Source organism: Megalops cyprinoides, chromosome 15, assembly GCF_013368585.1.
Source record: "Megalops cyprinoides isolate fMegCyp1 chromosome 15, fMegCyp1.pri, whole genome shotgun sequence".
Classification (NCBI taxonomy): domain Eukaryota; kingdom Metazoa; phylum Chordata; class Actinopteri; order Elopiformes; family Megalopidae; genus Megalops; species Megalops cyprinoides.
Genome location: NC_050597.1, coordinates 15,698,987 through 15,726,965, shown reverse-complemented (window position 1 = coordinate 15,726,965; position 27,979 = coordinate 15,698,987). Strand labels below are relative to the sequence as shown.

The following is a 27,979-nucleotide window of genomic DNA, read 5'->3' as shown; positions in this document are numbered from 1 at the left end:
AACCGGCATGGGAGGATTCACGAGGTAAACGGAATGTATCAATATTTTATATTTACAGGACCCTATTTTTGATCGCGAGAGCTAAAACCAATAGCCTTTAATGGATCTGTGATTATACGTTAAACCAATAAACTCATTTGTGTTGAGCTGTAGCCATAGATATGATAACGCTTGCATAATTGCATTTTAGGCACGAACTCCTCCACCTCTACTTTTTGTGCAGTTGTATTTCGCCGAGTCTCTCTACAGGTCTACACTCACAACGTAAGTATTTTATATATATATATATATATATATATGTCATATGACTTAATAAATTACCGACGGATTCAGTGGGATGCATTTAATTCGATTAAATTTCTATTTATCAATGGTATTGGATTCTGATGGATTTTGAATAAATAATTGAATTCAGATTCTTCTCATCGTGAATACCTTTTCCACACTTTGATGGAATACACTTTACATTAGTTATAATGAGTGATGGAATTAAAAACTGAATAATATTCACAAGAGAATCAAAGAAACGGATAAACAGCTTTTTAGAACTTTCAGCGCGTGGGTGTGAATATCTTTGAGAAAAATACAATCAGAAATACCAGATGTTTATTTACGCACCGGGGTACTCTTGTAGTGCAGCTTTTCAAACAGCCACCGAGTTTACGGTTCTCACTGTCAAGGAACTGAGATTGCTAAGGTTAACACTGCAATGGCAGAATGGTGGCAAGTCTGTCACTAATAACACAAATATTACCCTGTACATACGCGTGTACACAAGTCTTTTCAACTTCCAATGCACTGGGCTTCAAGTGGCCTACACACATTGCTCTTTCTCCTACAGAATTTTCTTATTCTGCTGGCAGTGGAATTCAAACCGAACAAGCGATATGTGCGCAGGTTAAGATCAGGGAGGACACCGTCCCAGGTAAAACTTAAAACTAAACATTTTTCATGCTCTCATATATTAGTTTTGACATCACTCCTATTCCTGCTATGAACATGTCTTGGTCTGGTTCCCCGCAGGATTTCATATCATTTCCCAGTTTCATCTAGCAGCGGAGACAATGAGGGGAACCGTCAAAAAGGTGGTCGGATCAACACCTATACATGTAGCATACAAACTTGGGCCAGAATCCAACTTCAAGATACAAACAAGGTAGTAAACCAAATCTTCAACTTGCGCCCCTGAGCTGTTGAGGAGAAAACCGTTATCGTCGCAACACTGTACTATATTAGTGAGCCTGTGTCGTCACCTACTGGCCACGTACGGTACTATCCTTGTCCATGGTGCTGAAAGAGTAAAGTATCGTATTACAAACATTGTGGGCTGGGTACGGTTACATTTCCTCCTCATTCCCCCCCACTTCCTTACATTTCGCCTCATAATTTAGGTTGTTCTGTGTTGATATGTATTCTGATTTCACACCCATGAATGTAAAAATGATGAACATATATGTGGAGGTTAGTTCAACACCTATTCAACTCAGAACAACATTGATCAAGATAGTGCTAATTCCACTAGGCCTACCCGATGACGGTAGACTCATCAACAGATGACTGTTTTCTTTTTTCAGATCTGCATACCCTCTTGGACTACCAGAAGAGTTTGCATTTCTAACTACTTTCCGGATGAATGGCAGCACCATAAATAAGAACTGGAACATTTGGCAAATGCAGGATCTAAATGCCAAAGAACAACTGGCAGTAAGAATGAATGGGGAATCCTTCTCCTTGGAATTCTCCTACACAACACCGGATAAAAGAGGACAGACTGCTGTTTTCTCTTTCCTGCCATTTCTGTTTGATTCACAATGGCACAAGATCTTACTGACCGTCAAAAGGGGGTCAGTAAACCTTTTTGTTGACTGCATAATGATAGACTCTCAGAACCTACTTCCTAGAGACAAAGTGAACCTGGATGGGTTTACACTCATTGGGAAATTAAAGGATAACCCTGCTATAGCAGTGCCGGTAAGTTTACCATAAGACATATATTTATATTCACTGTCCCTCAAATTGCCTGTTTCATATAAATTTTTGGATGACAGTACACTGTAGATAAAATTTCATTTTGCCCTTGATGTAAATCAACAGCCTTCTGAAATACATGTAGGAATTAATAAAAATAAAAATCATGATGAATTTGTCATAAAAGATAACAGATAGTTAAGATAAATAAGATGCTGACAGCTCAGCAATCAATAGTCAGAGCAGTTTTTTCTAAACTTTTCCATATTATATTTTAAACATGTCGTCAAGAGATACTATTTTACAATAGTGACAGATCTCATCATTACTACCAGTAAAGTCGGTCAGAGTTGAAAGATCTCATCATTATTTCTGGGCCTGACGCACCGGTCCAGCCCAGGGTAAAGGGAAGGTGGAACAGGCGTTTTAACATGGCACAAACCGTTATATATTCAGTTATAGCTCAGAATTTAACAGAAACGTTTAGTTTCCAATGCATGGAATCCGTTAACTCCAGACTTCAAATTTTTACAGGTCGGTGTAAAATTTCACGCCAGGCCTCGAGTTCATAGTGAAGACGAAAGTAGCCTAAATGCCGGTTTATAATAACGATGTCTTATAAGGCTGTCGTATATGTTAGAAGCCCACTGAAACGTAAAATTCTCAAGCTATGATGGAAATACTCCTAGTTTCAGTAAAGCTAGATGAATACGTATATATTGTTCAGAAAAAATACACAGCTTTAAGCATTCATTTAGGAATGGACAAAGTCGAAGATATCAGAACACATTGAATGGATCTATGTAACCTACAATCTGACCGAATTCGGGGCAACATTAGTGAACACAAAACATGAAGAACATTTGTATATATAGGTATAATGACCTACGTGAATAAGCATAAATCGAATTTAATTGTAAGAATACCCACTATATTTTTATTTCAGTTTGAGTTGCAGTCAATGCTGATTCACTGTGATGCTGCACGGGCACAACGAGAAACCTGCAACGACCTTCCAGCCAGAAGATCGGTAAACCACTGCATGAATCAAAATCCATTGTTTGGAATATTCATTACTGAACAGATTTTGAATATTTATTACCGAAATGTCAAAAATTGTTTTTTTTTTTCTTGGTCTATTTCTGCCATTTGCTAATCCATTTGTTTTCCGTTTGTTATTCAATGAAAAATATACAACAATAGCGTGGGAATGGCAACTGATGATTGACTCCAAGACATTCAGAAACTTCAAAGGAGTTTATAATTTCGACTAGCAATCTCCCGCGAAATTTTTAAATTTCTTATGGGTGTGACCGATGGCCCCTCCCTGTTCTCATTGCCCAGGATTCCTCCAATCACATTCTACAACTAAGCACTACATGAATAAACATGAACTCTGATGGCAATAGTATCGCTTACCTTTCAGTTACTAGTAGGGGAGTCAGTTGGGTAATTTTGTCAGGGGGTCCGTCAGCCCAACTACACGCGGAAAAAGGGTTTATTGTGTACTGCTAGCCATCTGGGAAACCATGGCTAGCGCCACGACTTGTCGCGGGCCACTGCTGGTGCTTTTGCTGCAGATTGTCATCATTTGCTCTGCTCAAGTAAGTGTCTTCGTATCTTTTCTTTCAGATTTCACAGGCAGAACTTGAGGTGAGTTTTTCTCAGTTTTATCTCAAAGTTTGGGTTCAATTCAGTCCAGAAATCGTGATAAATATTTACGTAACTTATAACTGGTAAATGTACGCTAATGCAACTAATGGATGTTACAACGCCACCTTTTTCATACAGTAAAATACTTTACCTATGACATACAAACTATGTGTGGAACATGTAATTGTTATGAGCTGTGAAATCAGAGCCGAGGAATGGGTTCAGTCCGAAACATCAGAAACAGATTTAACAAGTTTCCAGGCTCTGAAACTCGCATGTCGAACTAATTTCATTTCATTTAATTTCATTCATTTCATGATACCCAGTGCAAAATTAGATACATAACCTGTTGTCCAGTTTTATCTCATATTTGTGAAACAATGGTTGACCAGATAAACCAAAGGCAAAGCAAGAAGCAAAAAAGGAAAAACAGTACGAATGGAAATATGAAGGAACATATTTCCTCGGACTAAAACTTCAAAAAGGGATTACTGTGTGCATGGATACACCATCCAGCTCAATCCAGGGGTGAACACCAAAAGTAGAGCCTATTTTCACAATGAGGTTCTCCCAGACATCAGGAATACCAGTGGATGAAGCTGAGGTCTGAGCATGTACAATGAGATGACTATTGTGGCTTTCCCCGCAGAGAGGCACGCCTGGTCCCCGAGGCCCCCCTGGCCCACCGGGTCCTGCAGGTGTCCCCGGAATCGATGGCATAGCTGTAAGCTCCCGCCCGACATGCTGAATTCAGCACCAATGGCAGTAAAAACAAAAGAAACAAACAAACCAAATATAGCTTTTAACATCAATTTCAGTTGCTCTAAATAAACATTAGATAGTTATTGTCCCCAGGGGGAGTAATTTGATTGAAGACAGAATCAGTAAGTAGATGAAACAACACAAAAGATATTGGGCATTACATGCTGGATTTCAGGTCAGCCATAAATGTCACAGATGAGGAAATACTTTATTTCTCAGAAATGTATATGAGTACAATGGGAATCCTTGCACATCATTTTAAGAATGACATTAATGAATGGTTTCCTCTCACTGCTTTTCTATGAGACACAAGCACTTTACCCAAATGGAAGAATTTCAGACTCAGATTACAGAGAAAACACTGCAGGCTTTTTTCAGTAATGTTTATTATACCAATGCACTCTGTACTGTATGGTCAAAAATGTGATGCTAGCATTGTAATCTAAATAACACAAATTAACTCACTGATTTATTTGATTTCTTCTAGGGTGACAGAGGCCCCGATGGTGAAGATGGCCCTACTGTGAGTATGACTGTCATGTCATTGCCATATAATTAGGTCCTGTGACTCTATTGTTACCTTTGTTGTGTTATGTTTGTGCTAAATTCTTTTAAACCATTTGATTGAAGGGCCCTGATGGTGATGCTGGTAAACCTGGGTCTGCAGGATTGCCAGGACTGCCAGGAGCTGATGTAAGTAGTTGATGTGTTTCTATATTATTATCATGTTTTTTGTTATTTTTAGGTACATGAAGCATAAAATTACATTATTATTGATTGATTATTGTTTATTATTATTGTTATTATTATTATTGACTTTAGACAAAACTGCAGGAAAACGAGGGTGCTCACTGATTGGTTTTATATCACACCAAGAAGGGATAGTGATTTACAAACTGACTTTTGGAAACACAGAAAGCACAGACTCCCAAAAAACCTATCTGAGGAATGTGAAGCTGAGCGTTTAGCGCAGAGCCTCGAACAGCTTGCTCTCGACAGAGGGGTCTTTTGTTTGAACACGGGGAACCTGGGTCTGGGCATCGCGAGTTGATAATCCCAGTGGGACTGGTGGGCATGGAAAGGGAAATAAACCAACACGATGTCGGTATCTGGTGGACTGCGTGGAATCGGCTACCTGCGCACACGTCGCTACTGCAGTGGACGCGACCTGGGAACTACCGAGACCGAACGACGCTAGAGGAAAATGTATTAAAATAGCAATGAAAGGACTCATACAGAAATCAGAACAAGTAATCTCCAGTACTGCGACGAAGGTTTTTTTTTTATCTCGGATTTTTTTTTCAGGAAATGGAATGGTTTTTTTCCCCTCGCATCTCGTGAACTCCTTTTTAAGTAAAACGGCATATGGTATTTGCCCGCGCTTCGTTATTGTCAGGATAATGGAAATTTTTCCGTACACAGTGGAGGAGAGCTTCATTTTCATGCAGAATATTTCAAAATGGCAAAAGTGACCATATGTTGTGACACTGACGCAGTGTGACCCAAGATATCCAAGACCCATTGTGTAAGCAAGTATTACTCTTTGATGACAGAAGATGAACAGTCGCATTGATAGGGATATGTCTGAATTTTAGCAGAGATTAACAAAAAGTCTGGTTTCCAATACAGACTTGTACTCTTTGTGCACACATATCTAACCGATGTTCAGATCTTCCACCTGTGTCAGTAATCCCTTTGAATCATCCTGTGAGGACTATCTTTCACTACAGCATTAATACTGGTGCTAATATTGCCACTAAATGTCAGCATTCCAATGCAGGGTCTAATGGTGGGTAGGCATTATTTTATGCAGTGAGTGGGACAAGGGAGGGACTGCCCACAACGAACCCCCACCTCCTACACACACACACACGCACACACACACACACACACACACTCCCACCTGTTTCGAATTGCAACATCCGGTAATACCATACCCGCCATGTCACACTACGGGCAATCCTTGTTTACCTTTCAGCTTTCTTGTGTCAAGATTCCTTGAAGTGGAGTCTCCAACACAACAGCAGATGGATTACTTTATTAAGAATAATAGGATAATAGGAGCCATATGTCATGTCTTGTGTTGACCTGAGGCATGTATACATCTAGAAATGAAGAGTTTTTGTCTCTGTTGACTCATCCTTTATTTACTTATATTTAGTATTTTGCTGCTTATTTTTTTTTAAACAAAACTATTCTTAACAACATGAGTACTATATTAATTTGGACTAATATAAACATGATACACCTTAATTTCATTAAAATGCCATATGTTTGATTGTTTTTTTGCAGTTGTCATTTTTATTGCCTGTTTAGGTACAGTACTTACCAAAAGACTTACAATGCATGCTTGAGTACATGTATTTAGACTTATGGGGCCAGTGAACTTACAACAGGTCTAAACCTTGAGTTTGAAAGTCTTTCAGGTTTCATTGGTTCAATGGTACAATGTGATGTGGTACTCATATTACTGGTCTAGTGCAACTACATATTGGTCTAGTGTAATTCTAGTGCAAACTGTAAATTAAATTTGATAAGATTGCTGCTTTAAAGGAAAACATTTTTGTGAACATGAAAAAATAAATCTTGGATGTGACAAACTCAAATTATGCTCACTACTTTCGGTTAATTTAAACTCTGGTTTCTCTTGGCAGGGATTGACGGGGCCTGCAGGAGATGCTGGCCCAGATGGCCCCATTGGACAGAAGGTGAGGAATCGAAATCACCTAATGAATGAGGCTTCTTTTTCTGGGAATCAACCAGAGCATCTGGGTCATGGTGCAGTCCAAGATGCCAGCATGCTGCTGGGCCCTGCAGCGGCTTAAGCAGTTCCTCATGACATGAAAGCCCTAGCCCTGTTTGTCTTCCCAGCTGAACTATTTCTTTGTTCTTAATAATCTCTGTGGGAACAAGCCTCCTGCAGTAAGTTAAGTGGTTCATGGCCTGCCAGTTGTATACGCTTTTTTTCAGAGGCAACCTGCAGCTCCAGTAAACAGCAAAAACAGTTTAAATCCCTCAGTCCTGATCCTTCACTAAGTACCAAGTCCTTTCAAGATTCTCTTTGCACTAGCATATTTTACTTCCCTTTCTATCGTGAATGAAACCAGTTTCCAAATTTCAAATGCAAGGCAAGATTTTTTAAAAATTTCAAAAGGAAATGGGTGTACATCAGATTTCCATGTCAAACCACCCCTGTGGTAATGTAAGAGTTGTGAAAGTTATATTTACGAAAGATTAATGCTAGTGTGAAGATAAATTTCTCATTCATCACATGTGTCAGGTACTGAGAATTGAGTTATATGATAACTATCTTACCAGTTTTGTATGGGTTCTTCAAATATACACCAGCATTAACTTGAAAGCAGCTAGCTATCTGAAAAGTCTGGTAATACTGCTAGTTAACAAAATGTTATATGTATGGTACATAATACTTGTTTTCTAAAACATATATGTCAGGACTGTCCTACCTATGGCCTCTCAGAGCTCTCTGGCCTCTCAGTGTGACCCATGAAGTGAGTGAAAACCAAAAGTTTGGATTATTGCTATGACCAGAATTGGTTTTGTTTGGTCCTGCTGAATACGTAAAATACTATTGCAGCAGTTTTACTATGCACAAGCAGAATGGTGATCTTAAGAAGGGAGTATTAATGTTTTAGAACCAGCACAGAGCCACAACACGTTTTGCTGTTCGATTACCCCCCGCCCCCCAAACAATAAAAAATGTGACAGTTTTTAGTGTAATAAATGAATTGGGTATGTATGAAATTGAAACAGTGCTAGCTAGAAACAGTAGAAACAGTGAGGTCCAGACATTTGGCATCAGAGGCAGTGCAGCTTGCTGTGTAGATGTGCAAGAGAACCTGTTGGTTTGAAAACCTGACATATAAACGTCTTGTATTTCAGGGAGAACCTGGAAAACCTGGGCCACGTGGAGAAGCAGTGAGTAGATCTTCTCGTTCAGTTTCATTTAAGTTCTCCCTCGTGTGCAGCCAAGTGTGGGCTGTCAGCAGGTTGGCATGTGGTGTTGTTCTAGTATAGTACCTCAGTAAATCTATTCTTTTCAGAGCATGCTGGGTAATCTGTTCTGTTCAGGTATGCCCACTTCCTGCTTTATGGGAAGTGATGTTATAATGTTAACATTCATCTTCAATAAAAAGTGTGTTAAGCATGGAAATCATCCTGAGGTTGTAGCACTGTTTGACATCTTCCCAAAGTGTCCAAAGTGTCACTTACCCTTTTTTTACTATAATTAATGGATTTTTTAACAAATCAAAAGTGATTTCCCAGACAGCTTATGTGAATTTATGTACAATGTTTGATGGTATCTTCTCATGATCAGGGATCTGACTTTCCCAACATGTTTTGATCAAGCTTAAAATTATCATGAGTGAGTTTAACTGCCCTGACCCTTCCTCTAAAAAGAGGAAAGGGTTGTGTGCATAGGTTCTAGAGTGACAGAACCTCCATCTTAAAGGTGAAATGCATGTATTCCAAGCCTCAAAACAAAGTCAGTAAAATCAAGTTGTGCTGGGTAGTGCAAGGACAGATCAGAATGAAGTCAACCTCTGTCACCACATTTCTTACATGTGCATTGACATGTGGACACATATGGGAAAGATTGTGTAATTGCTTGTTTGTATTAGCCGCTTAGAACAAATACTGTTGGATGGTGGCCATCTAAAAAAGACTGTTTTGACTTGCGGCCAGCTGTTGGTGAGATGGCATTGAAAGCGGGTCACTCAAGGTCACTGGTTTCCTATTGTGCTGAGGGTGTGGTTACATTATGTTTTGGAAAATTCGTTTTTTCTTGATGGAAGCAATGAAAAAAGAAGTAGCCTTGCACAATGACAAGTAAATCATCTCCCATAACAATGCATTCTCAAGTAAATATAAGATTAAGTAAATATTGGACATGTCCAGCCGGATATCTGCTGCGTGAGAAAAGAAGGGAGAACTTGGTTTTACTAACTCTGGGGTCTTGTCTTCATGCTTACATCCTAGTAACAAGTGAATGAAAAACACCAAACAGGGGGAAAGAGAACTGCAGACTACTTACAGATACAGACCACACAGTGAAGGAGGATGCTAAAAGCTGTCCAGTTGTACTGTTTTTGCACCTACTGTCTTGCTCCTTAGTAATCTGTTTCTAAGTTATACATTGCTGTTTTTAGCTAGCTAGATGGTGCAGTGCTTGCTTGTTGTTTACCACTGTGAGAGAGGCATTGTAGAAACGTTATAGGCACCTGACATCCTCCAGGAGCAACCTGCACCTCAGGATAATGTGAGGCAATGCAGTTCATTTTTTAGACAGACCCGTGTTCGCTGGGCTGCTAATCCAGGTCAACGTTGCACTTTCTACTTGTCCTCAAAACAAAGTCGGTAAAATCAAGTTGTGCTGGGTAGTGCAAGGACAGATCAGAATATCCTTTCTTCTTGTCCTTTGTCTTTTTGTGTATTTTTAATGCTTATGCAATTTTTGTTTTGTCTGAAACTTGGTGTGCTGCTTTTCTTGGCCAGGTCTCTCTTGTAAAAGAGATTTTAATCTCAATGGGACAAACCTGGTGAAATAAAGGTTAAATAAAATAAAAAAAATGTGGCTGATGAAAATGTCTGTAAGGGGTTGTAAATGTATAATAGTAAGTGATTGCTGGAGAGACCAGGTGGTTTTGAAGAGTGCATTCAGCCATGATGCTCTGAATAACTCACTGTTTCTCTAAATTTGTTCTGAACCCTGCTGATGCCATGGAGGCAACACTGGAGATACTGGCAGCACTGCTCCAGTATCATCTTACATTTTGATAAGAAGTACCTTTCAACAGTGGACTGCAGGTGTAATATGAGAACAGGAGGGAAACAATGAGGAACGTGTGTGTGTGTAGGGGTGTATATTTGTGTATTTCACAAATGATAAAAACACACAAAATTTGAGACTTTATATTCAGTTCCTTTATAATTCACATGTGTAAAAATGCTTTTCGACCTTACTTATATTGATCTTTTGATTTTTGCTTTGTATTTTTATAGGGTGTTGGACCTGATGGACCCCCTGTAAGTATACTTTTTTATTGTCTCACATCTTCAGGTAACTTTAAATGTTGCCTAATCAGTGAAATCACTTCGCAGTAGTAAACATAGAAGGACACGTGTTTGTTACAGTTTGAATGTTGTGGTTACAAGGCAAATGTCAAATGGTGTCCTGGGCTACATCTGCTGTGTTTTTTTGACAGGGCCCACCTGGACCAGGAGGGCTTCCGGGTGAACAGGGGAAAGTTGGGCCTCCTGTGAGTGGTGCTAATATTATCTGGCATATTTAAATTTTAGAATATATATAGATGGCATTAGATTTTTTTTCAACAAACTAGGCTTTTTTATTACTAAGGCTATTTTATTATATTCTGTGTTATATATGACATATCCTTTATTAATTGAAACATCCGGGATGAGAAGGACTTTAATTTCAGTGTAGGAATAACACTTCAGAATAGTAAATCATGTCTTGGCTTTGGACTTAATGAGCTGCGTTTTTTTTTCCCTACAGGGAGCCATGGGAGTCAGAGGGCCTCAGGGGCCACGGGGCCCTTCCGGACCTCGAGTGAGTACCATCCTCTCTTTGAGTTTGGATTTATTATTTATAATATCTTTTAGAGATAATAGATAGTGTCACGGGGGGGCTTACCACCACTAATGTGTAGCACCCACCTAGGCGATGTACAACAGCCATTTTTGTGGCTCAGAACATTCACTTTATATCACTTGGGGTGGAAATGGAGGAATTATTTTACCCACTTTAACTGATTGAGGAATGATTACAAATTGAGAAAGCCTGGCTGGGAGTTTAGCTATTAGGGAAATCCTTACTCTTTGGAAAAAGTGCCATGCAATCTTTAATGGCCAAAATGGACTAACTCAGTTTTACATTACATCCAAAAGACAGATTTTATTTCCACAAAGAGTAAATAAAAAAGTAATTGTGCTACAATTCAGATCAACCTTTTACTAATCCTCTTTGCTTTCTGTTTCCAGGGAGCAGCAGGAATGCGTGATCTCAGCACAGAACTGGTGAGAACATTTCTTTTTGTGATTGACAAAATACCTGCATGCATGAAATGGCAGTCAGAGTTGCTAACTTTAACATTTGTCGTTTTGACCAGTGTCCCAACGCCTGTCCACCAGGCGCCCCTGGGCATCCTGGTCTCCCAGGTATGAAGGTGAGTACTGCTCTGTTCTGTGTTGTTATGTGCTTTAAATGAAGTATCACTCTCTGAACATGCTATAGTTGGGCCAATGCAGAATTGTGTTAGCACATACAGTTTAGGAACTGGGTTATGTATAACCCAGCTGAGCATATTCTCCTTCACGTACCCCAGTCCTCCCTTAGTCACTTTTGATTTGAAGCCATGAACAAATGTGTTTCTTCTTTTAAGGGCCACAAAGGTGTAAAAGGAGAATCTGGTGAACCAGGGAAACAAGGGCACAAGGTAAGAACCAAGAACCTTATCAAGTCTGACTGAAGCCTGACTCAAATGAGTCCTCAAGTTATGATTGAGGGTACTCATTCATAACACATACTGTTGACATATACATCCATCCATATACACATATACATCCATCCACGTACAGGCAATAGGTAGGACAATACTAGTGAAATGAACCAAAAGCTAAGTTCTTATGTAGTCTCGAAATAAGCATTATTTTGCTGGATTAGTTTGATTGAATCAGATATTTATTATTTGGAGCTTAGATAAATCAAAATGTATAATTAATGTTAGTCTTAGAAATAATGGGAGACTTTGTTTGGACTGTAGATGTGTAACTATACAAAATTAATTAAAATATCAGTAATTGTAGCAGCTTATGTTCTTTGAAGCATTGTTGATATGTAATACCAGTTAAATATTTGCTATAAACAACATAATCATACACCTCTTCTGCTGTCAACTGCAGACATGTATCTGTTTACCCACTGTGTCTATGCAAAAATGTCTGTGACACTGTCAGTGTCATTGAAATCAGTTATTTCCTTTATTGAATAGTTTGATAGTATGACATTATAAAGCATCATGTCACAGTAAAGAGGTTAAACATGATATGGTAAGCTGTTTGAGTAATTTAGCAGGTAGTTATATGAAGCATGTCTGTTACATGATGCAGGCTAGCTTTACCCTTTGTTTTGACCTCAGTGCAATCAGGATGGGTGTAATGTGTTTGAGTGTGTCAGGTTTTGAGAAGTCGCGAGTATTTATGATAGATCGGTACTGTCTCAGACAGTAACACATCTGGTTTATGGGCTGTAATGTAAGTGCTGATTGTGTAAATGCAAATCGGCTACAGTTAGTTGCAATCTTGTTTTATCACTTATCACTGCCTCCCTGTAGATAATGCACTGCAGCAGTCAACACTAATGCAAATGCCAAAGCTGCTGTCATGCTACCTGAGTCAGCCATGTTGTCCCTTTTTACTGAAAGGCCCACCATGCGTGCATGTCATTGATTAATGGTCCTGCAGTGTGGTTTGTTGTGTCAAATTGGCTTCACATACCAGAGAATGACTAGAGATGTGATTCATCTGTAGGATAGCTGTAGCGTTAGAAAATGGCTAAAAGCCTACATGAGTCTGATTTCAAGGTTAGCTCTGCATTAATTAAGGAAAAGCAGTCATGTCTACTCATATAGATTCTGGGCAAGTAACAGGGTATTGATTTGCTTTAAACCATTCTGAAGCTTTAATCGATTTAAAGTATATAAAGAACCAGGGTATATGAAGCAATGTAAAGCTTTATCATAAACTGGAGGAGCTTGTAATGTCACAGTCATTGGTGCAACACTGGCATAGAGGAAGCTGCCATGACAGATCCTCTCCACAGTCTGTTTATCACAGCGAGACAGTGCACTTTACCCTCATTCCTGGGTCATATAAGGAGCTGTCGTCATTACTTGAATTGATAAACCCATGCAATTGTGTGATGGCACTTTTTGTTCAACAATACAGGGACAGAACTTTCAAAATACAGAGTCTGCCATTTTGGTCACTGTTGATGCACTAGTACTCTGCTATTGGCAGGTGTAATAAGGTAGTGAACACTTGACTCATCCAGTGGTTTTGTCGGAGTTCCTTACTTTTGACCAACCCATAGGGGTTAGCTGATATATGATGCTGTTGTGAGTTATTTCTTGGCATCAGGGGCATTTTAATGGCATTAAATTTAAATTTTAATTTTAATGGGGCATGGTAATGTGCTCTGACAATTCTGAGGGGAAGAGAGGACTGTTGTAAAAATAGTCTTTGGTGCAGTTATGGAAAATTAGCATGGCTAACTTGTAAAAATAATTGCTAAGCTATGAAAATGTAAACAAAACATTTTAAGTAAGGAAATTTAAACTGATTTACTGTACAGTCAAATCAATAACTGAATCAATCAGTCAGCCATTCAACTAATCCGTCTATTGGTCAATGTTCCATCCACTTGTCAAGTAGCCATCCAGTAAATGTATCAATCGATCAATCAGTCAGTCAAAGCATTTACACCAGCAGCCAGTAACCCTCTGAAGCCAGGTATGTTGTGTGACTTCTACCATTATGTCCCACCCATGCAGCATCTTTATGACTGAAAGGTCAGTGTGTGACCCAGGATGTTATTTTACTTTCCAGGGTGAAGAGGGTGACCAGGGGGCCCCTGGGGAGGTTGGAGCACAGGGCCCACCAGTAAGGGATTTTTTATTTACTTCCTGCATTATTCATGTATTTTCAATGTGGTAGACTTAGAAAACACACTTAAAACTTACTCTAAATCTCCATGATATGATATGATAAGAACTGGAAATTTGAATGCATGGTGAATGAACACAGTATGCCTATAACTACCAAAAAGAAAGCATATGCCATAAGGTGACTGTAAATTTTGAATTATTTAGGACCATAATCATCTGTCTGCCTGTCTGTAGGGTCCTCAGGGCATCAGAGGAATCACAGGGATGATGGGACCTAAAGGTGAAATGGTAAGGACTGCTGTGGGGTCTCTGCGTTAGTAAATTAAGCAAAAATTACAGTCATGAATTCAAAATGAATATTTTTGACATTCAGTAGAAAACAGGATTGGATTACTTAAAATGTTTATTGATAGGACTACAGTACTACAGTAATACAACAACAGTACTACTACAACTGCATGTATGGTTATTTAATATAAAGTTGCACTTTATCATATAATAAGTTCCTGTGCTATTTTGGCCTGTGTTGATAACTTTAGTTAGGATGGGTTCAAAAATGAATACATCTTGTAAAGGACTTCTGTTTTTCTTCACATGCTGCATGTGTTACAACAGCACTTACATAGCTTCTTTTCTCTGACAGGGACCACGGGGCAATGATGGTAACCCAGGGCAACAGGGTATCCAGGGGTCTACGGTAGGTTTAGCTTCCTCCCTTCCTCCCTGATTGTCCATCATTTTCTCAGTGCTGATGAGCTACCTTCTTCAAACCACCCTTCACAGATTTGGTATGTTTGTGCACATCCTGATAAAGTGTTCAAAGGAAAGATAAAGCCATTCGGTTTTTAAAAGTGATATTGAAACTGACAGCATGGGAATGATTTTTTTTCTTCAGTGATATGGCAGTTTGAAAACTGAATGCATATGCGGATCGCCACATTTAAACGTGTGTGATGGTAACAGACTCACAGTGCAAACCTGATACTGACCATTGCAGGATTATGTTACACTGGGCATCACTATGTTTAAAATGAAACACAACAAAGAGGTTTGCCGTGTTCAAGGAGATGTTTTGTTATTTTAGGGGGATCAAGGCCAAAGAGGCGTGATGGGTGAGACTGGCCCAAAAGGTGATCAAGTAAGTAACAAATTAAACTCACTTTCCAGCTAAAACCAGTGCAGAGAACAAGGGTACAATTGCTCTGGAAAATATATTCTCTACATCAGTATCCTGCAAGTATATATACTCATTAGGGATGTAACGGTACGCAAAAGTCACGGATTGGTACGTACCTCGGTTTTGAAGTCACAGTCCGGTACATTTTTGGTACAGTGGAAAAAAAAGACTTGCAAAACATGAAATTTCTTTTCATTTATTATGAATTTACCTTGTAAACATATAAACTTGTAAAAACTTGTAAACAGTGGCAAACTGGCTAATTTCCTGAACACATACGGAATGTACGTAAAGGCACATACCTTTCTTTCTTAAAAACATGCCTATGTCTAGGTATTATAAAAAAAAATTGAGGAAGATCTGATGCGATAAAAACAACTATGGCGTTTGTTATTGCTTTTGCCCGGTCTGAATTAGCAGGGAGAGGTTGCTTAAATGCCACATGGAGCAGTGTTTGCACTCCACACTATTTTTTCCTTGTACCGGTGATTCACATTTGGATGATGCAGTCTCAAATGAGTAATCATGTTTGATGTACAGCCAGCAACATACCTGATTTCAGTTGAACAATTCCAGCACTCTGCCTTCGTCTTATCCACATGTATTTGCCCATTGCTACTGTAGTTAACTGGAAAACCGAAATGTTCCCATACAGGAGACCTGAAGGACACGGGAGGGTCCTCAGACTCTGGCTTTGCTGGTTGCCATACGAGGCTGCATCACTGAACATGTGCTAATTCAGTTGCTAAGTTATGGCTCCGTTATGGAATCGGAGAGGAAACTGAGTTTTTAATTTTAGTTCTGCACACAGAAATGTAGAAGAGAGGGCACACCGTATCTTGTCAAGCATCACTTTATTCGCTAACGTTTCGGTCGTTTATGGACGTTTGTATCACGGTTTCGGTCTCGGTTTCAGAACCGTTACTCCTCTAATACTTATCACTTATATACTTATAAGTGATAAGTATTAGTACTTATAGGTAACTACTTATATAGGTAAAGTAAGCATACTGAACAGTATTCACAAGGGTGGGCATGCTTGTGATTTTTTAGTAACAGTACTTATTTTCATTGAATGTTATATGGTACATTCAGTGTATGGTGAAACCACTGTGGTGTAATTTGCTATATGATGCTACATTGTGTAACCTTTGCTCAGTAGGGAGCATCTGGTGGTAGCAGTTGTATTAATTACTTTTTAAATTGCTTTTAGGGGCCTCAAGGGCAACGGGGAATCACTGGGCTTCCTGGGCCTAAAGGAGAGGGTGTAAGTGCATCTCAAATAATCAGCAGAACAGCAGCAGGCAACAGGAGCCATTCACAAATATTTGACTGTTCATGGTATAAGTGCCCTGTGTGAAACCTCAGGGAGAAGTGACGTAAATTCCCTTTCTGCATTGCTCATTTTTAAAGACGTGGACCAGTATGAGTTTGGCGGCTGATTACCACAGGGTTTCATGTGTATGCTGTCAATTGTGTGAGGTGACCCTCCATGTTCAGAGATGCCCGCGGTCTCTTTATGTAATCAGGGGCTGCCAGGAGTAGATGGCCGCGAGGGAATCCCAGGAATGCCAGGAGCCAAGGTACTGTACCATTTTATGTGAAACAATAGTCACATCAGCCCTGTTGCTGGAGGAATCCAGTAAGTGCACTCTATCTGATTGTATGAGGGGCAGTGAGGGTGACTTTCACAATTTTTCTCTATCACAGGGGAACACTGGGAAACCAGGATCTCCAGGGGAGGTGGGACTTCAGGGACTTCCTGTAAGTATGACCTATAACCCACAGTCCCAGCCAGTCATTCTGCTTTGTGTCCTTTGAATATGCCTGTTTCTTCTCTTGATCTAACTACTTGAGCACATAAGTGGCAAAATGACAGCCTAAAGATATGTTCTTATAAGCCATTTTGTGAGTCAGTTGCCATTGGCCGCATTGTCTGCCTCTTCAACTTCAAATACTACTTGATAAGCTGTTTTCAATATGTTAACCTTGATTTTTCTTCTTTCCACATTAATCTCAATATTGTGCATTGATTTGTGAGATTCAAGTAGGAATAACTAGAAGATTAATGCATAACGGCATTCCTTCATGATTGCTTTATATAAGCCTAGCTCTATTTTGGTTTGGTTGCAGATGTGTTTGTCATGCTATGAGGCATGACTTGGACCCCCTAATCTTCAACATAAATTCATAATGTCTACTGTGTGTCACCATATTTCTAACACAGCTATTGAATATTATTGAATGCATGAACTGCAAAGTAGACATGTAGCAATTTTTCCTTCTCCTGTAGGGTTTGCCTGGCGCTCCCGGGCCGAAAGGAGTCAGCGGTGAAAAGGTAGGTGACTGATTTAAATGCAGCGAAATCAACAATTTTGGTCTCCAAAAAGCACCCATAATTCTATGCTTCTGAATGCCCTCATCAGAAACACCTGGCAGTAAGTGTATTTCCTTTCACAACCTGTCCGCTGTACACACATTTACATGACCACAGTCTTTTATTCATGGCTTATCCCTATGATGATTATGTACACCCTATATGTATAATGTGAAACACTAAAACAATTCTCTTTAACAATGATATACCACTGGTGAGAGATTTATCAGAATAGACTTAGAATCAGAATAGACATAGCTGTGACTCTGTTGCAGGGTAACGCTGGTGATCCAGGCCTCGTTGGGACGATGGGGTCCGCTGGTAAAACGGTAAGTTCAGGTAGAGGAGTACATTCAATCTGAGTAGAAGGTGTGTTTGCTGGTTTGCCGAAGACCTGTTACTCCTCTTTTACAGGGAGAGCGCGGAGAACAAGGAGAAGTTGGACCAGTTGGACCAATTGGTGGGCCAGTGAGTATGCTTTCATCTTCGTAAACTTGGAGGTATCAATGTAAATGGCATCTAGGATGCCACTGTGGGTTTGACAGGCCAGGATTTAAACAGGATCCCCCGCCAGTCAAGAGTATCACTTTGATTGCATACTGAGATTCTGTGGAATAACATTAAGTTAGTATAATGAGTCTACCATACCTCCATGGTAAGATGGATCCAGCGCCTATATAATTAGTTGCACTTCCTCCAGCCTTAATGATCTTCCAAGAAGTCGCAAGTGCACTTAGGTGAATGCAGCTTCGTTCATCAAAGGGAAGATGCATAAGATGTAACATCTAATTAATGAAGTGCTTCAGTAGTCCAAATCTAATGGCTGCCAAAAATTGATTCCAGACCTGGAGTCATTATTTTTAAAGCCAGAAGAGAAACAGCCAAAACTTTCAATGTTCGCAGTGGTTGTCTTTAGTGGTTGGCTTTATTCATGTTGTCAGCTGATGGCTGCATACAGGGTGACTAAGGCCCTGTCAGCTCCAGTAGCTGTGTGTCTTGCTGAGACTCCTCATCCAGAGACTCATTAAAGGTATTTTTGAGGATTCGGGGTCACTGAGCACAACTGTAAGCTGTTTAAGAATGCCTCTGATCTGACAGGGCTTTTAGCACAATTTTTATCCGTTGCTTTGAGTCTCATTAATGTGCTTCTTTTACTGTGTGAAACAGGGAATCTTCAGCTAGTTCTTATTTTCATAACAATTTTGTTACTTGGACTCAAAAATGGCTAAAAAAATGAAGAGAAAACTGTCAGTCATCAAGTGCCTGTGATGATGTAGTTTCATGCTCCAACAGTAGGTAGCTGTATGGTTAAAGTATGTTAGAGGAAATGGATGAGGCCATACCTGAATCATTACAATACCTGCAAATTCATACATCAGCCATAGATTCCAGTGTACAGTAAGAGTATGGTTTTTATCTGAGACAGAGGTAAGAACACATTTGGAAGCCATGTTTCATTGGACTTCACAAAGTACAGATGCATTTATTCATTTCTCATTGAAACTACATGCTTGCAGTTTCTACTTGTTAAATCATTTAGACATTACTGATACCCTTTGAATGAATTGATCCATTATAGCAGTCATATCTGTTCCTTATCTTGAAATGATAGGTGTAGGTTGTAATTTGGTTGGTGCCCTTATTCTCTTCGAAAAACTAATTTAACATTAAATATTGACTCCAACCATTTTATAAACCAACTGATAAATTTACTTCAATAAACAATGGGTCTGGAATCATCAGTTTTAAGGAACAGAAGTATAATGATGAGGGACATGCATGTTCTACTGCTATAGGAGAATGTTCAAACACTCTCTAACTTTAATGCTTGGTCAATAATCCTGAGACCCCACACAAAAAACTAATATTATTTACATATATCTTGGCTGTTTAAATCACATATGTTGAATTCACAAACTAAAACTGTACATGTCCTGTAATGTCTACCTGTGCTACCTGATTAAGTTTGTCTTACAGAAATAGTGCTTTAGTTAATTTACCTAGCTGTAGGTGATAACAAGCAAGATGCATTAGACTTGTTTTGTGACCATACCTTTCTCTTTCTCTTTCTCCAGGGAGATGTTGGAGAGCGTGGCCCTGTTGGGCCTCCGGGAAAACCTGGCCCTCGGGTGAGTGTTAATCCCCTCCTCCCCTCCACAAACCACGTGAACATGGGAGCTTAGGTCCAACAGAGTACAAAAATTCATGTCCTCTGAAGAATTTGTTCTGCATCCAATCTTTCATCCCTGCCACACTGGCATATGGTAAATTAATAGTGAAAATCTAAACCAGCTTATTGTTTTGTTCATGGTGTGAGCATGATGTAGTTTACTATACAGTGAACTATGCTTTACTGTAGTTATGGTCATGGACTGTGGAGTCTATGAGGAGGGTGAGCTATGACTAAGAGAGGTTGGTAACAGGACAAGATATTGCAGTGAGGGGATCTTTTACCAGGGTAATAAACCCAAATATTTGTTCAATATTATTGTCTTGTTACTTTTTTATTTGTCCCTCTTTATCTAGTTCTTTAAGAAAAAATTTGATTTTTCTCACATGTAACAGAACATTCCCCCCACATATAACATTGCATTTATGGGAAAATAAAATTTCATTTCCTATAGTCCAGTTTACATTGTTTCGTAAATGTGGGGACTGCTAATATTTGTGCATGTGTGTGTATGTATGTATGTATGTAACAAAGTGTTATGACAGGGTCATCTTATTCATTCAGGTCTGTACACAGTAGCATGAAGGCAGAGTGATACAGTGAGAAACAGAGGAACAAAGCAACAGAGACAGGGATAGAAACATTTCTCTATGAAAGAGAGAGACAGGGGCAAAGCAATAGAAACACACTGCTGCAACAGAGAGACAGAGAGTCAGACTCCTGTGGCATGTGAGATTGCAGGAGAAAGCTGAGTGAGTCTTACCCTGGCCATATTTACAAAGTAAAAGGAGACTGTGTGCTGGGAGGTGGGGTGGACTGTGAAAGAGCCCTCTGTTCCCCAGGAATTCCACAGCCTGCCTAGCAGGGATCAAAGGAGAGTGCTGGGGACAGAGAAGACACTGGTTCCCTCCACATAGCACTCTACCTAAAGCTGAACACCCTTCTGTAGTATTCACCAGCTCAGAGAGCAAGTTTCAGAGCTATAAAAGCCTCCTTTGTCCTGGCGGCCATATTGATTTTGGCTTTTTAAATGGACTTGCTATACTAACACAGGTTTTCATACATTAGAAATGAATTCAATGTGCTGCTGAGAATGGTAAAAGGATGTTTTAAGAATCACAGTTGCAGAATTCACATTTTAGAGCAAGAGTAAAAGCAAATGTCAGATAATATGTCAGTAATAAATGCTCTGTTCTCAGTGTCTTGTGTGATAATTTTTTCAGGGAGCAAAGGGTGATCTGGGCCTGCCTGGACTTCCTGGCCCCCCTGGTCTGCCTGGAGTGAAGGGAGATCGGGTAAGGGGGCAGGGGAGGGCTGCAAAGACCACAGAGGCTGGGGAGGTCGATGTTGAAATCACAATTTCACCATGCTGCTACAACCACAGTTTTGCAGTTAAGGGACAGATGGGTATATTGCGAGGAACATTGAACTATCACAGTAATAAAAGAGCTGGGAATGTGGAAGGAAGTTGGGTGGGGCTCTCTCTGGTGGAGTGAAAGATGTACTATGAAAGCACACCATAATCAACAGAAGAAAAACGATTCTTTTCTGTTTAGCCCTTATAAGGACATCACAAATTTAAATCATAAAAGGCTAAGAAATCCAAGTGATTGAGCAGTAGATATCTATGACAATGTTTGACTTTGGTTAATGCTGCTTTAATGTAACAATGTAACAGTCAAAGTCCCCTTAGATTTAAGATACAGAGTCAAATTTTGATAAATCAGTGGATGATTTTCCTCCTCCTTATTCAAAAGGCCTTTTGGAAATTATTGTTCTAGTACAAACAAGTTTACTCTGTGGCTGTACCATGAATTCAACACATTCTGCATTTTGTTTTTAGGGTGATGTTGGTCTAACAGGTCCTAAGGGTGAACAAGTAAGTAATGCTGTCAGCACTAAGGCATCAGAGACTTTGTAAAGCTTCCTACTACAGAAGGAGGCCTTTATTTGCCCCCTATTTGTTGAAGCAATTTCTTCAGCCCAAAATACACCCTTTTCTGCTTAGAAGAGACACATCATGACTTTTACTTGAAATCTGATACAGGGGTTTTAATGTAAGTAGCATGAATAACACACATCACATACATAAACTTACATAACACTGCCTAACACTTAAACAGATAAGAGAGGTTAATAACATTTTGTGAACTTTGAAGAACTCGAATTAACATTTTTATCAGCTTGTCATATAATACACAAGCCTCCCCCATGATAAAGGATAATCTGTATTTCCATGACAGGTGTTTAGTTACTTTACATTAATTTGTCAGTTAATAATGATGTTATCATGGTTTTGGGAAATCCATCTAGTCTAACTACCCCTACAAAACCATGTGGGCCTCTAGTGGTTAATAAGAGAATTGGTCAAATGATCAGCTGATGATCATCCCATATAAAGAGGTTTTTGTCTGTCTTCAGGGTAGTCCAGGTGCTGAGGGAACACCAGGAGAAAAGGGTGATGTGGTAAGTTAGTCGGCGTGTATTATCACATGTATCAGTTGTGTTCATATTGTTATAACAGTGCAGTGAGATCCTCAGTATAAACAACAAACACTATTAAAGCCTGATCCTTTTTTTTCTTTTATCGCCATTATAGGGTGACCAAGGTGAACCTGGGCCTAAAGGATCGGTACGTTTTTGTTTGCTTTGTTCTTTTATTTTGGCAACCCTATTTTAGAATCACCAACTGTATGTTAGGCTCGCCTCACAGCCGCAACCACTGCTTTTGGAGTGCTCTTAGGAACACTGAAAGGAGACAAATGTGGTCCTCGTATACACTTATACACAGGCAACATCTTTTTTTTTTTAAATTAGATTTCACACAACACTCTACATTGAATTGATGCTCACTCAAGCACAGGTGCTACTAGCTGACATTATCCAAGCAACTCGTAGGCAAATGACGAATCACAGCGTGCCTGAGAGTGGTGAGACAGGGAAACCCTATCTGAACTCCCCACCCCATCCCCGGTGGAACGAAGCCAATTTGTTATACTGCTGTGGGTCGTAGTTGGCAAATGGCATGGTTGGGGTTGAACCTGGGCCTTAGAACTCAGCTTGCTTTCAAAGTGAATGCCTTAACCAGTGAACTACTCGGGAGACTTTTGTTTGCTTTTGACTGCAAACAAAGACAGGACCAATCACAGACTAAATATGACATTGTGCACCCTGTGCTGTAAAGGCCTTTTTTCCAGACCATTAAATCTGTAATGGTTGGGTTTGATTGAAATCCTCTTGTAACAGACATCATGGGGTGTAGTGATTAAAGCACCAGACTCTGGAGCTGCGGGGTTTGTGGTTTTAAAGCTTGATTGGAACACCGCTGTTCTTCCCTTGCACTGGGCGAATCACCTCGGGTGATCCATTAATGTCTTGTATACTAGATGGAAAACTTTCATTTCTCAGCATTGAGCCAAAGCCCAGAAAAACATTCTCATTATTTTTCTATTTTCTGTCGATTGGCCCACAAATGATACAAATGAGTACTTCAGCGATGATGATGTTGATTTTTACTTTTTTTTTTTTACATAAATAGCAATTTCTGAAGCAAAGGCTAAATGAGAATGAGATATAAAGTGGTCTCTGGAGTCAGTTATAAATCAATTCATTTATACAAACAAGAAAAGATCAAGGCACAAAGTCACTTACATTTGCATCTAACTTGCCATGATAGTTTTGTACTGCATTGCATCATTGCTACTGGCACTTAGAGTTTACTACAATACCTGTTTGTCTGATCTTGTGCTCTTATCATATCCTGTAGTACAGAGTTTACCACATCACCTGCCTGTCTCATAATATGCTTACATCCTACTTTGTTTCCAGACGGGAAATCCAGGAGAACCTGGGAACCGGGGACCAGAGGGAAGCAGAGGCCAACCTGGCATTGAGGGACCCCCTGGCACTGCTGGACCCAGGGGCATGCAGGGAAACAGAGGGCTGCCTGGGTCACGGGGGTCACAAGGGCCAGCGGTGGGTACCCTTACCACACCAGCCACATGCAAATGCTATTGCACAGACCGGTGGAGCTGATCATACATTTCCCCCATTAGAGAACAGCTATCCAGCCACAGCAAGTAGACTGATACTTTTGTCAATACTGAAAAAAACTGTGCTCAAACTGTGTTTCATGGTAAGTGTATGGGGTCATAGCATAGAATACATAAGTAAAATGTGTACCAGCTGGGCGATACATAAGGCACATAGCTCTTAATTAAGCTTGACCCCTCCCATTTTTAAATGTATTCTCAGAGGACCCCACTATATACATTGTAGAAACTCTGAAATCATTGGGAACACATTAAATGAAAACAATTCATTTCTGTGAGCTCACCTCTTCTGAACAAAACCTGGAATGATGATGGGGTTCTGCAGAATTGAGTTTCTCCTGTTTCCTCATGATAGGCACTTGTCTATCAACAACCGCTTATCCATTTACAATCACAAGGGACATCTCTTATGATACTGTTTTCACATTGTGGAAAGTGTATTTCTGTGTCATTGTGCAAGGTAGCCTCATCTTAAAAGGTCTCAGCTTCCAAACATACACAATTTATATGTTTATTGGATACAGTGCATCCAAGGCATTGGATAAATAAGGTGCATCATTTGCAGAAGTGCCAACTGCTGTAGATTGACAGCAAAGATTTTTTCGGGGGAGGGGTTATGTGCTTTGAAGGTGATCATTTTTACTTTAAGTAAGTATCGGACTTTGTGAATGCTTTATGTGTGCTAATCTTTAACCTAAATGAATATGTATTATATGAAGTATGATTTATTTTATAAACACGGTTGTGTATTTTTAGGGCAAAGAACCCAGCGATCAGCACATCAGACAAGTGTGTATGAGGGTAATGCAAGGTAAGTGTTTCTCAATTTCATGCACAAAATGGGTTTTTATTGCCTGTTTTTTTTTACTTTGAATCTCAACATTTTCTTGTGTTGCTTATAGCAGGCAGCTGAATAATCACACACATACTGCTGTAAGACATGCACATTATGATGGGCTGTAGTTTTTGCTTACTGGACTGATAATCGGCTGAAGTGCCATTGCTGTCAGTCTGTTCTCTGCCAATCCAGTGTGGCCTCCTTCACCTTCATTTCTGCTTCAAATGGGGGGATTTATTCTGTCTTGGAAGATTTATTCTGCTTATAGCTGAGCTGCTGTGCTGAGGCTGGATGCTTTGTCTGCTAATAGAGAAAACTTTTAAACTCTTTTAAAAAAGCAAAGTCTGCAGAGAGGAATACAAATTTAGCATATTCAGCTTCTTCATAAATTTTCATCAGAGAGGTGGCATTTGAAGTGCACCATACCATAGGAGGATAGCCAAGGGTTTAGAAAAGCTTGAGAGAATTTGGTATTGAACTTTTAAGGTCATGAATAATCTTTAAGTAAATAAAAGGGGTTTGCAAAGGCCGTGTTGGTAGGCACATTCTATGCGAGCTCAATTTCCCCTTGCGAATTGAAAATGTAAAATAGAGAGGGAAAAACAATCACAGAACATGAAGGTTCTGGGAAAATAGCTGAATACAGAAGAGTCTATGGTGTTCTTTCATTCATTATAGAATCTGCCCATGGCCAAGTGCTTTGTACAGCACAACATTATGTGAAGCATCATGTTTGGGAGTATGAAAATCACAAAATTATTGTTCTAATATCAACTACCATATGCATCCCTCAGTATCATATGATTGTCAAGACAAATGTGTCAGTGTTAGTGGAACATGGTAGGATAGCTCAGCTTTGTGGTCGAGCTGCAAATCATTGAGGAATACTTATTATTAATATGCATCAGAAGTTCCAGATATTCTCTGAAATAACATGCATTATGTCCTGGATAGTGGTGCCTTGAGTAAATATAATCACCCGTTTTTCTCTTATTATGTTATTTTTGTTAGTTTTTGATTATGGATCTGAAATACTTGATTGTCAGTAATGATTAATATAGAAGTAAGTTATAGTATAATATATAACTTACCTGTTTTAAATGAATAATTTAGCACATATCAGAAACAAAGAGAAAGTAATGATTCTTATTAACATGTTAAAGAATAACTGTTTTAAGACTATGTCCATCATGTACACACACACACATGCCATATTATGTGCAGATTATTTTATCAATAGCAAGTGTGAAACATTTGGCATCATTTAAAAAATACTTTTATATTAGCAATGTTGTTCTGTGTGATGCTGTGTTACTTGCTGTTCCATCCGATAGTCTTGTTCTTGTTTCTTTGATGATATGGCCTTTTAAGGCACTCTGGGCAGGAGCATCTGCCATACACATAGGTAAATCTAACAGTGGATGTGGTGTGATACTTCTGTCTCTCACAGAGCAGTTGGCCCAACTGGCTGCCAGTCTGAGAAGGCCAGAGTCTGGAGCTGCTGGGTTGCCTGGCCGACCGGGCCCAACCGGTCCCCCAGGGGCCCCTGGAGACAGTGGTTTCCCTGGACAGGCTGGAGCAAGAGGTTTGCCAGGTCTCAAAGGACCACCTGGACTTCTGGGACTAAAGGGACCCAAAGGTAAGAACCAATAGTTTGCCAGATGCTGTCCTCGCAATTCACTCATAAATGTAGATGAATATTTCTGTAGCTTTGTGAAGGATGTGAATGTTTATGCTTTCCTTACACGGACCCGTGATCTTTAATTACATATAATGGGGTGAAAACCCAAAGTGAATATTACTTGATACGTGTTAAGGGATCTTACCAATATATTTACCTCATAGTTCCCAAGTATATTCACCGAATAGATTTTGTTTGACTTATTGTAAAATCTCTTGGAGCTTGAGATGTCCAAGATTTTCATTGTAATTCTAACTGATCCATCTGAAAATGGGCCAGAGGGAGGGTGTGGAGGCAAGTGTTTAGGATGTATATGCAGTTAGGACTGTGTATCAGTGCTGTCATGTGGGTGGAGCTGGGACTATGTGTCAATGTCGTGTGTTTGTGACGCAGGTGAGATGGGAGACAGAGGGGACAGAGGACCCACAGCACGAGGGCCCAAGGGCCAGCCTGGAGCTCCTGGTCTGCCAGGTAAGTGTCAACTACTGTGTCACCATGACAATTTGGTAGGAGGGCATGGCTGTCGTGACTTCATAACTGTCAGTCATGGGTCAGTGTAGGAGCACTGAAGGCCTAGATCTACCTGTCAGGGTTAAGATCTGGAGTAAGCTGTTTGTTTTCATCTAAGTTTATTCTCTTCCTTCAACTAAGCCGAGGGAGCAGAGGATGTGAAGAGAAAAGACCGTGGTTATTTGTCTTATGTCTTAATAAACTTGTTACAGGAACAAGAATTTGCCTGAGAAAAACTGGCTCACCTGTTTTGTTTTGCAAGTTGTTTACAAGGGCATTTCAGACTGAATCTGTCCCATGTCTTACATAAGGTTCAAACCTATAACCCTCTGGTTATGAATCCAGGGTCCTTTAGACACTACCTTACTCATGTACTCTGTTTGCAGGTGAACCTGGAAAACCAGGGTATGGTCAAGATGGGCGGGATGGAGAGAGGGGCCCGCCCGGTGTGCCTGGACAGCCAGGCGTCCCTGGGCCTCCTGGTCCTCCTGGGCCCAATGGCTACTGTGACCCGTCTGCCTGCAACCTGCAGGCGGTGGCTGCGCCTCAATCTCTGAAGGACTCCAGCATGAAAGGACCAGGGGGGAACTGAGCCCAAATGCTGGGCAAGAGAGAACCCAGAGACTAATGGAGAGACCCTCCTCTTCGAACTGACGCCATAACATCCTCACAATGTTTCTACGGCAGCATACAGCCTTACAGTAACGTTGTGAGAATGTTACACAGTGGCCGAGTCCAGCAAGCCTATTTTGGTAATACACAAAGATAATGCAGTGGTGCTCCATTTTTTTATTGTTCTTACAGAAATGTGCCTTAGGGTAATGATATTACCTGACATGTCCCCTTATTTGTCATTCCTGATGGAAGTAGTGCTAGTGTAGTCGTCCCACAGCCCCAGGTCCCCGCCTCCCCTCCATAAAGTAGGACTGTGGTTTTACCTCAGCTGTAGCTTTCGCCCTCAGTATTTATAAAATATTAATGCTCTCCCCATTTCCTAAAGAAGTAATACCAGGTCATTCATTCATGGACAAAGTGACTTTCTTTTTGTCTTGACGTATGTGCTGTACTATGTTCTAAAGGTTTA

At 40.0% G+C, this 27,979-nt stretch overlaps 1 protein-coding gene across 1 annotated transcript; it reads left to right on the top strand.

Moving 5' to 3' along the window:
• The first annotated feature begins 7 nt into the window (after positions 1–7).
• Positions 8–27,968, top strand: col9a1b (collagen, type IX, alpha 1b). Its single transcript, XM_036547247.1, has 38 exons — positions 8–24; positions 191–264; positions 842–925; positions 1,024–1,156; positions 1,575–1,971; positions 2,915–2,998; positions 3,601–3,621; positions 4,271–4,345; positions 4,871–4,906; positions 5,014–5,076; positions 7,038–7,091; positions 8,287–8,322; positions 10,408–10,431; positions 10,611–10,664; positions 10,922–10,975; positions 11,407–11,442; positions 11,535–11,591; positions 11,808–11,861; positions 14,032–14,085; positions 14,325–14,378; positions 14,734–14,787; positions 15,175–15,228; positions 16,481–16,534; positions 16,797–16,850; positions 16,978–17,031; positions 17,561–17,605; positions 17,920–17,973; positions 18,059–18,112; positions 19,720–19,773; positions 21,038–21,109; positions 21,658–21,693; positions 22,236–22,280; positions 22,414–22,446; positions 23,643–23,789; positions 24,623–24,677; positions 26,155–26,343; positions 26,779–26,856; positions 27,282–27,968. The coding sequence occupies exons 1-38, from the start codon at positions 8–10 to the stop codon at positions 27,485–27,487; spliced, it is 2,799 nt and encodes a 932-aa protein (XP_036403140.1). The 3' UTR covers positions 27,488–27,968.
• Positions 27,969–27,979: the final 11 nt, after the last annotated feature.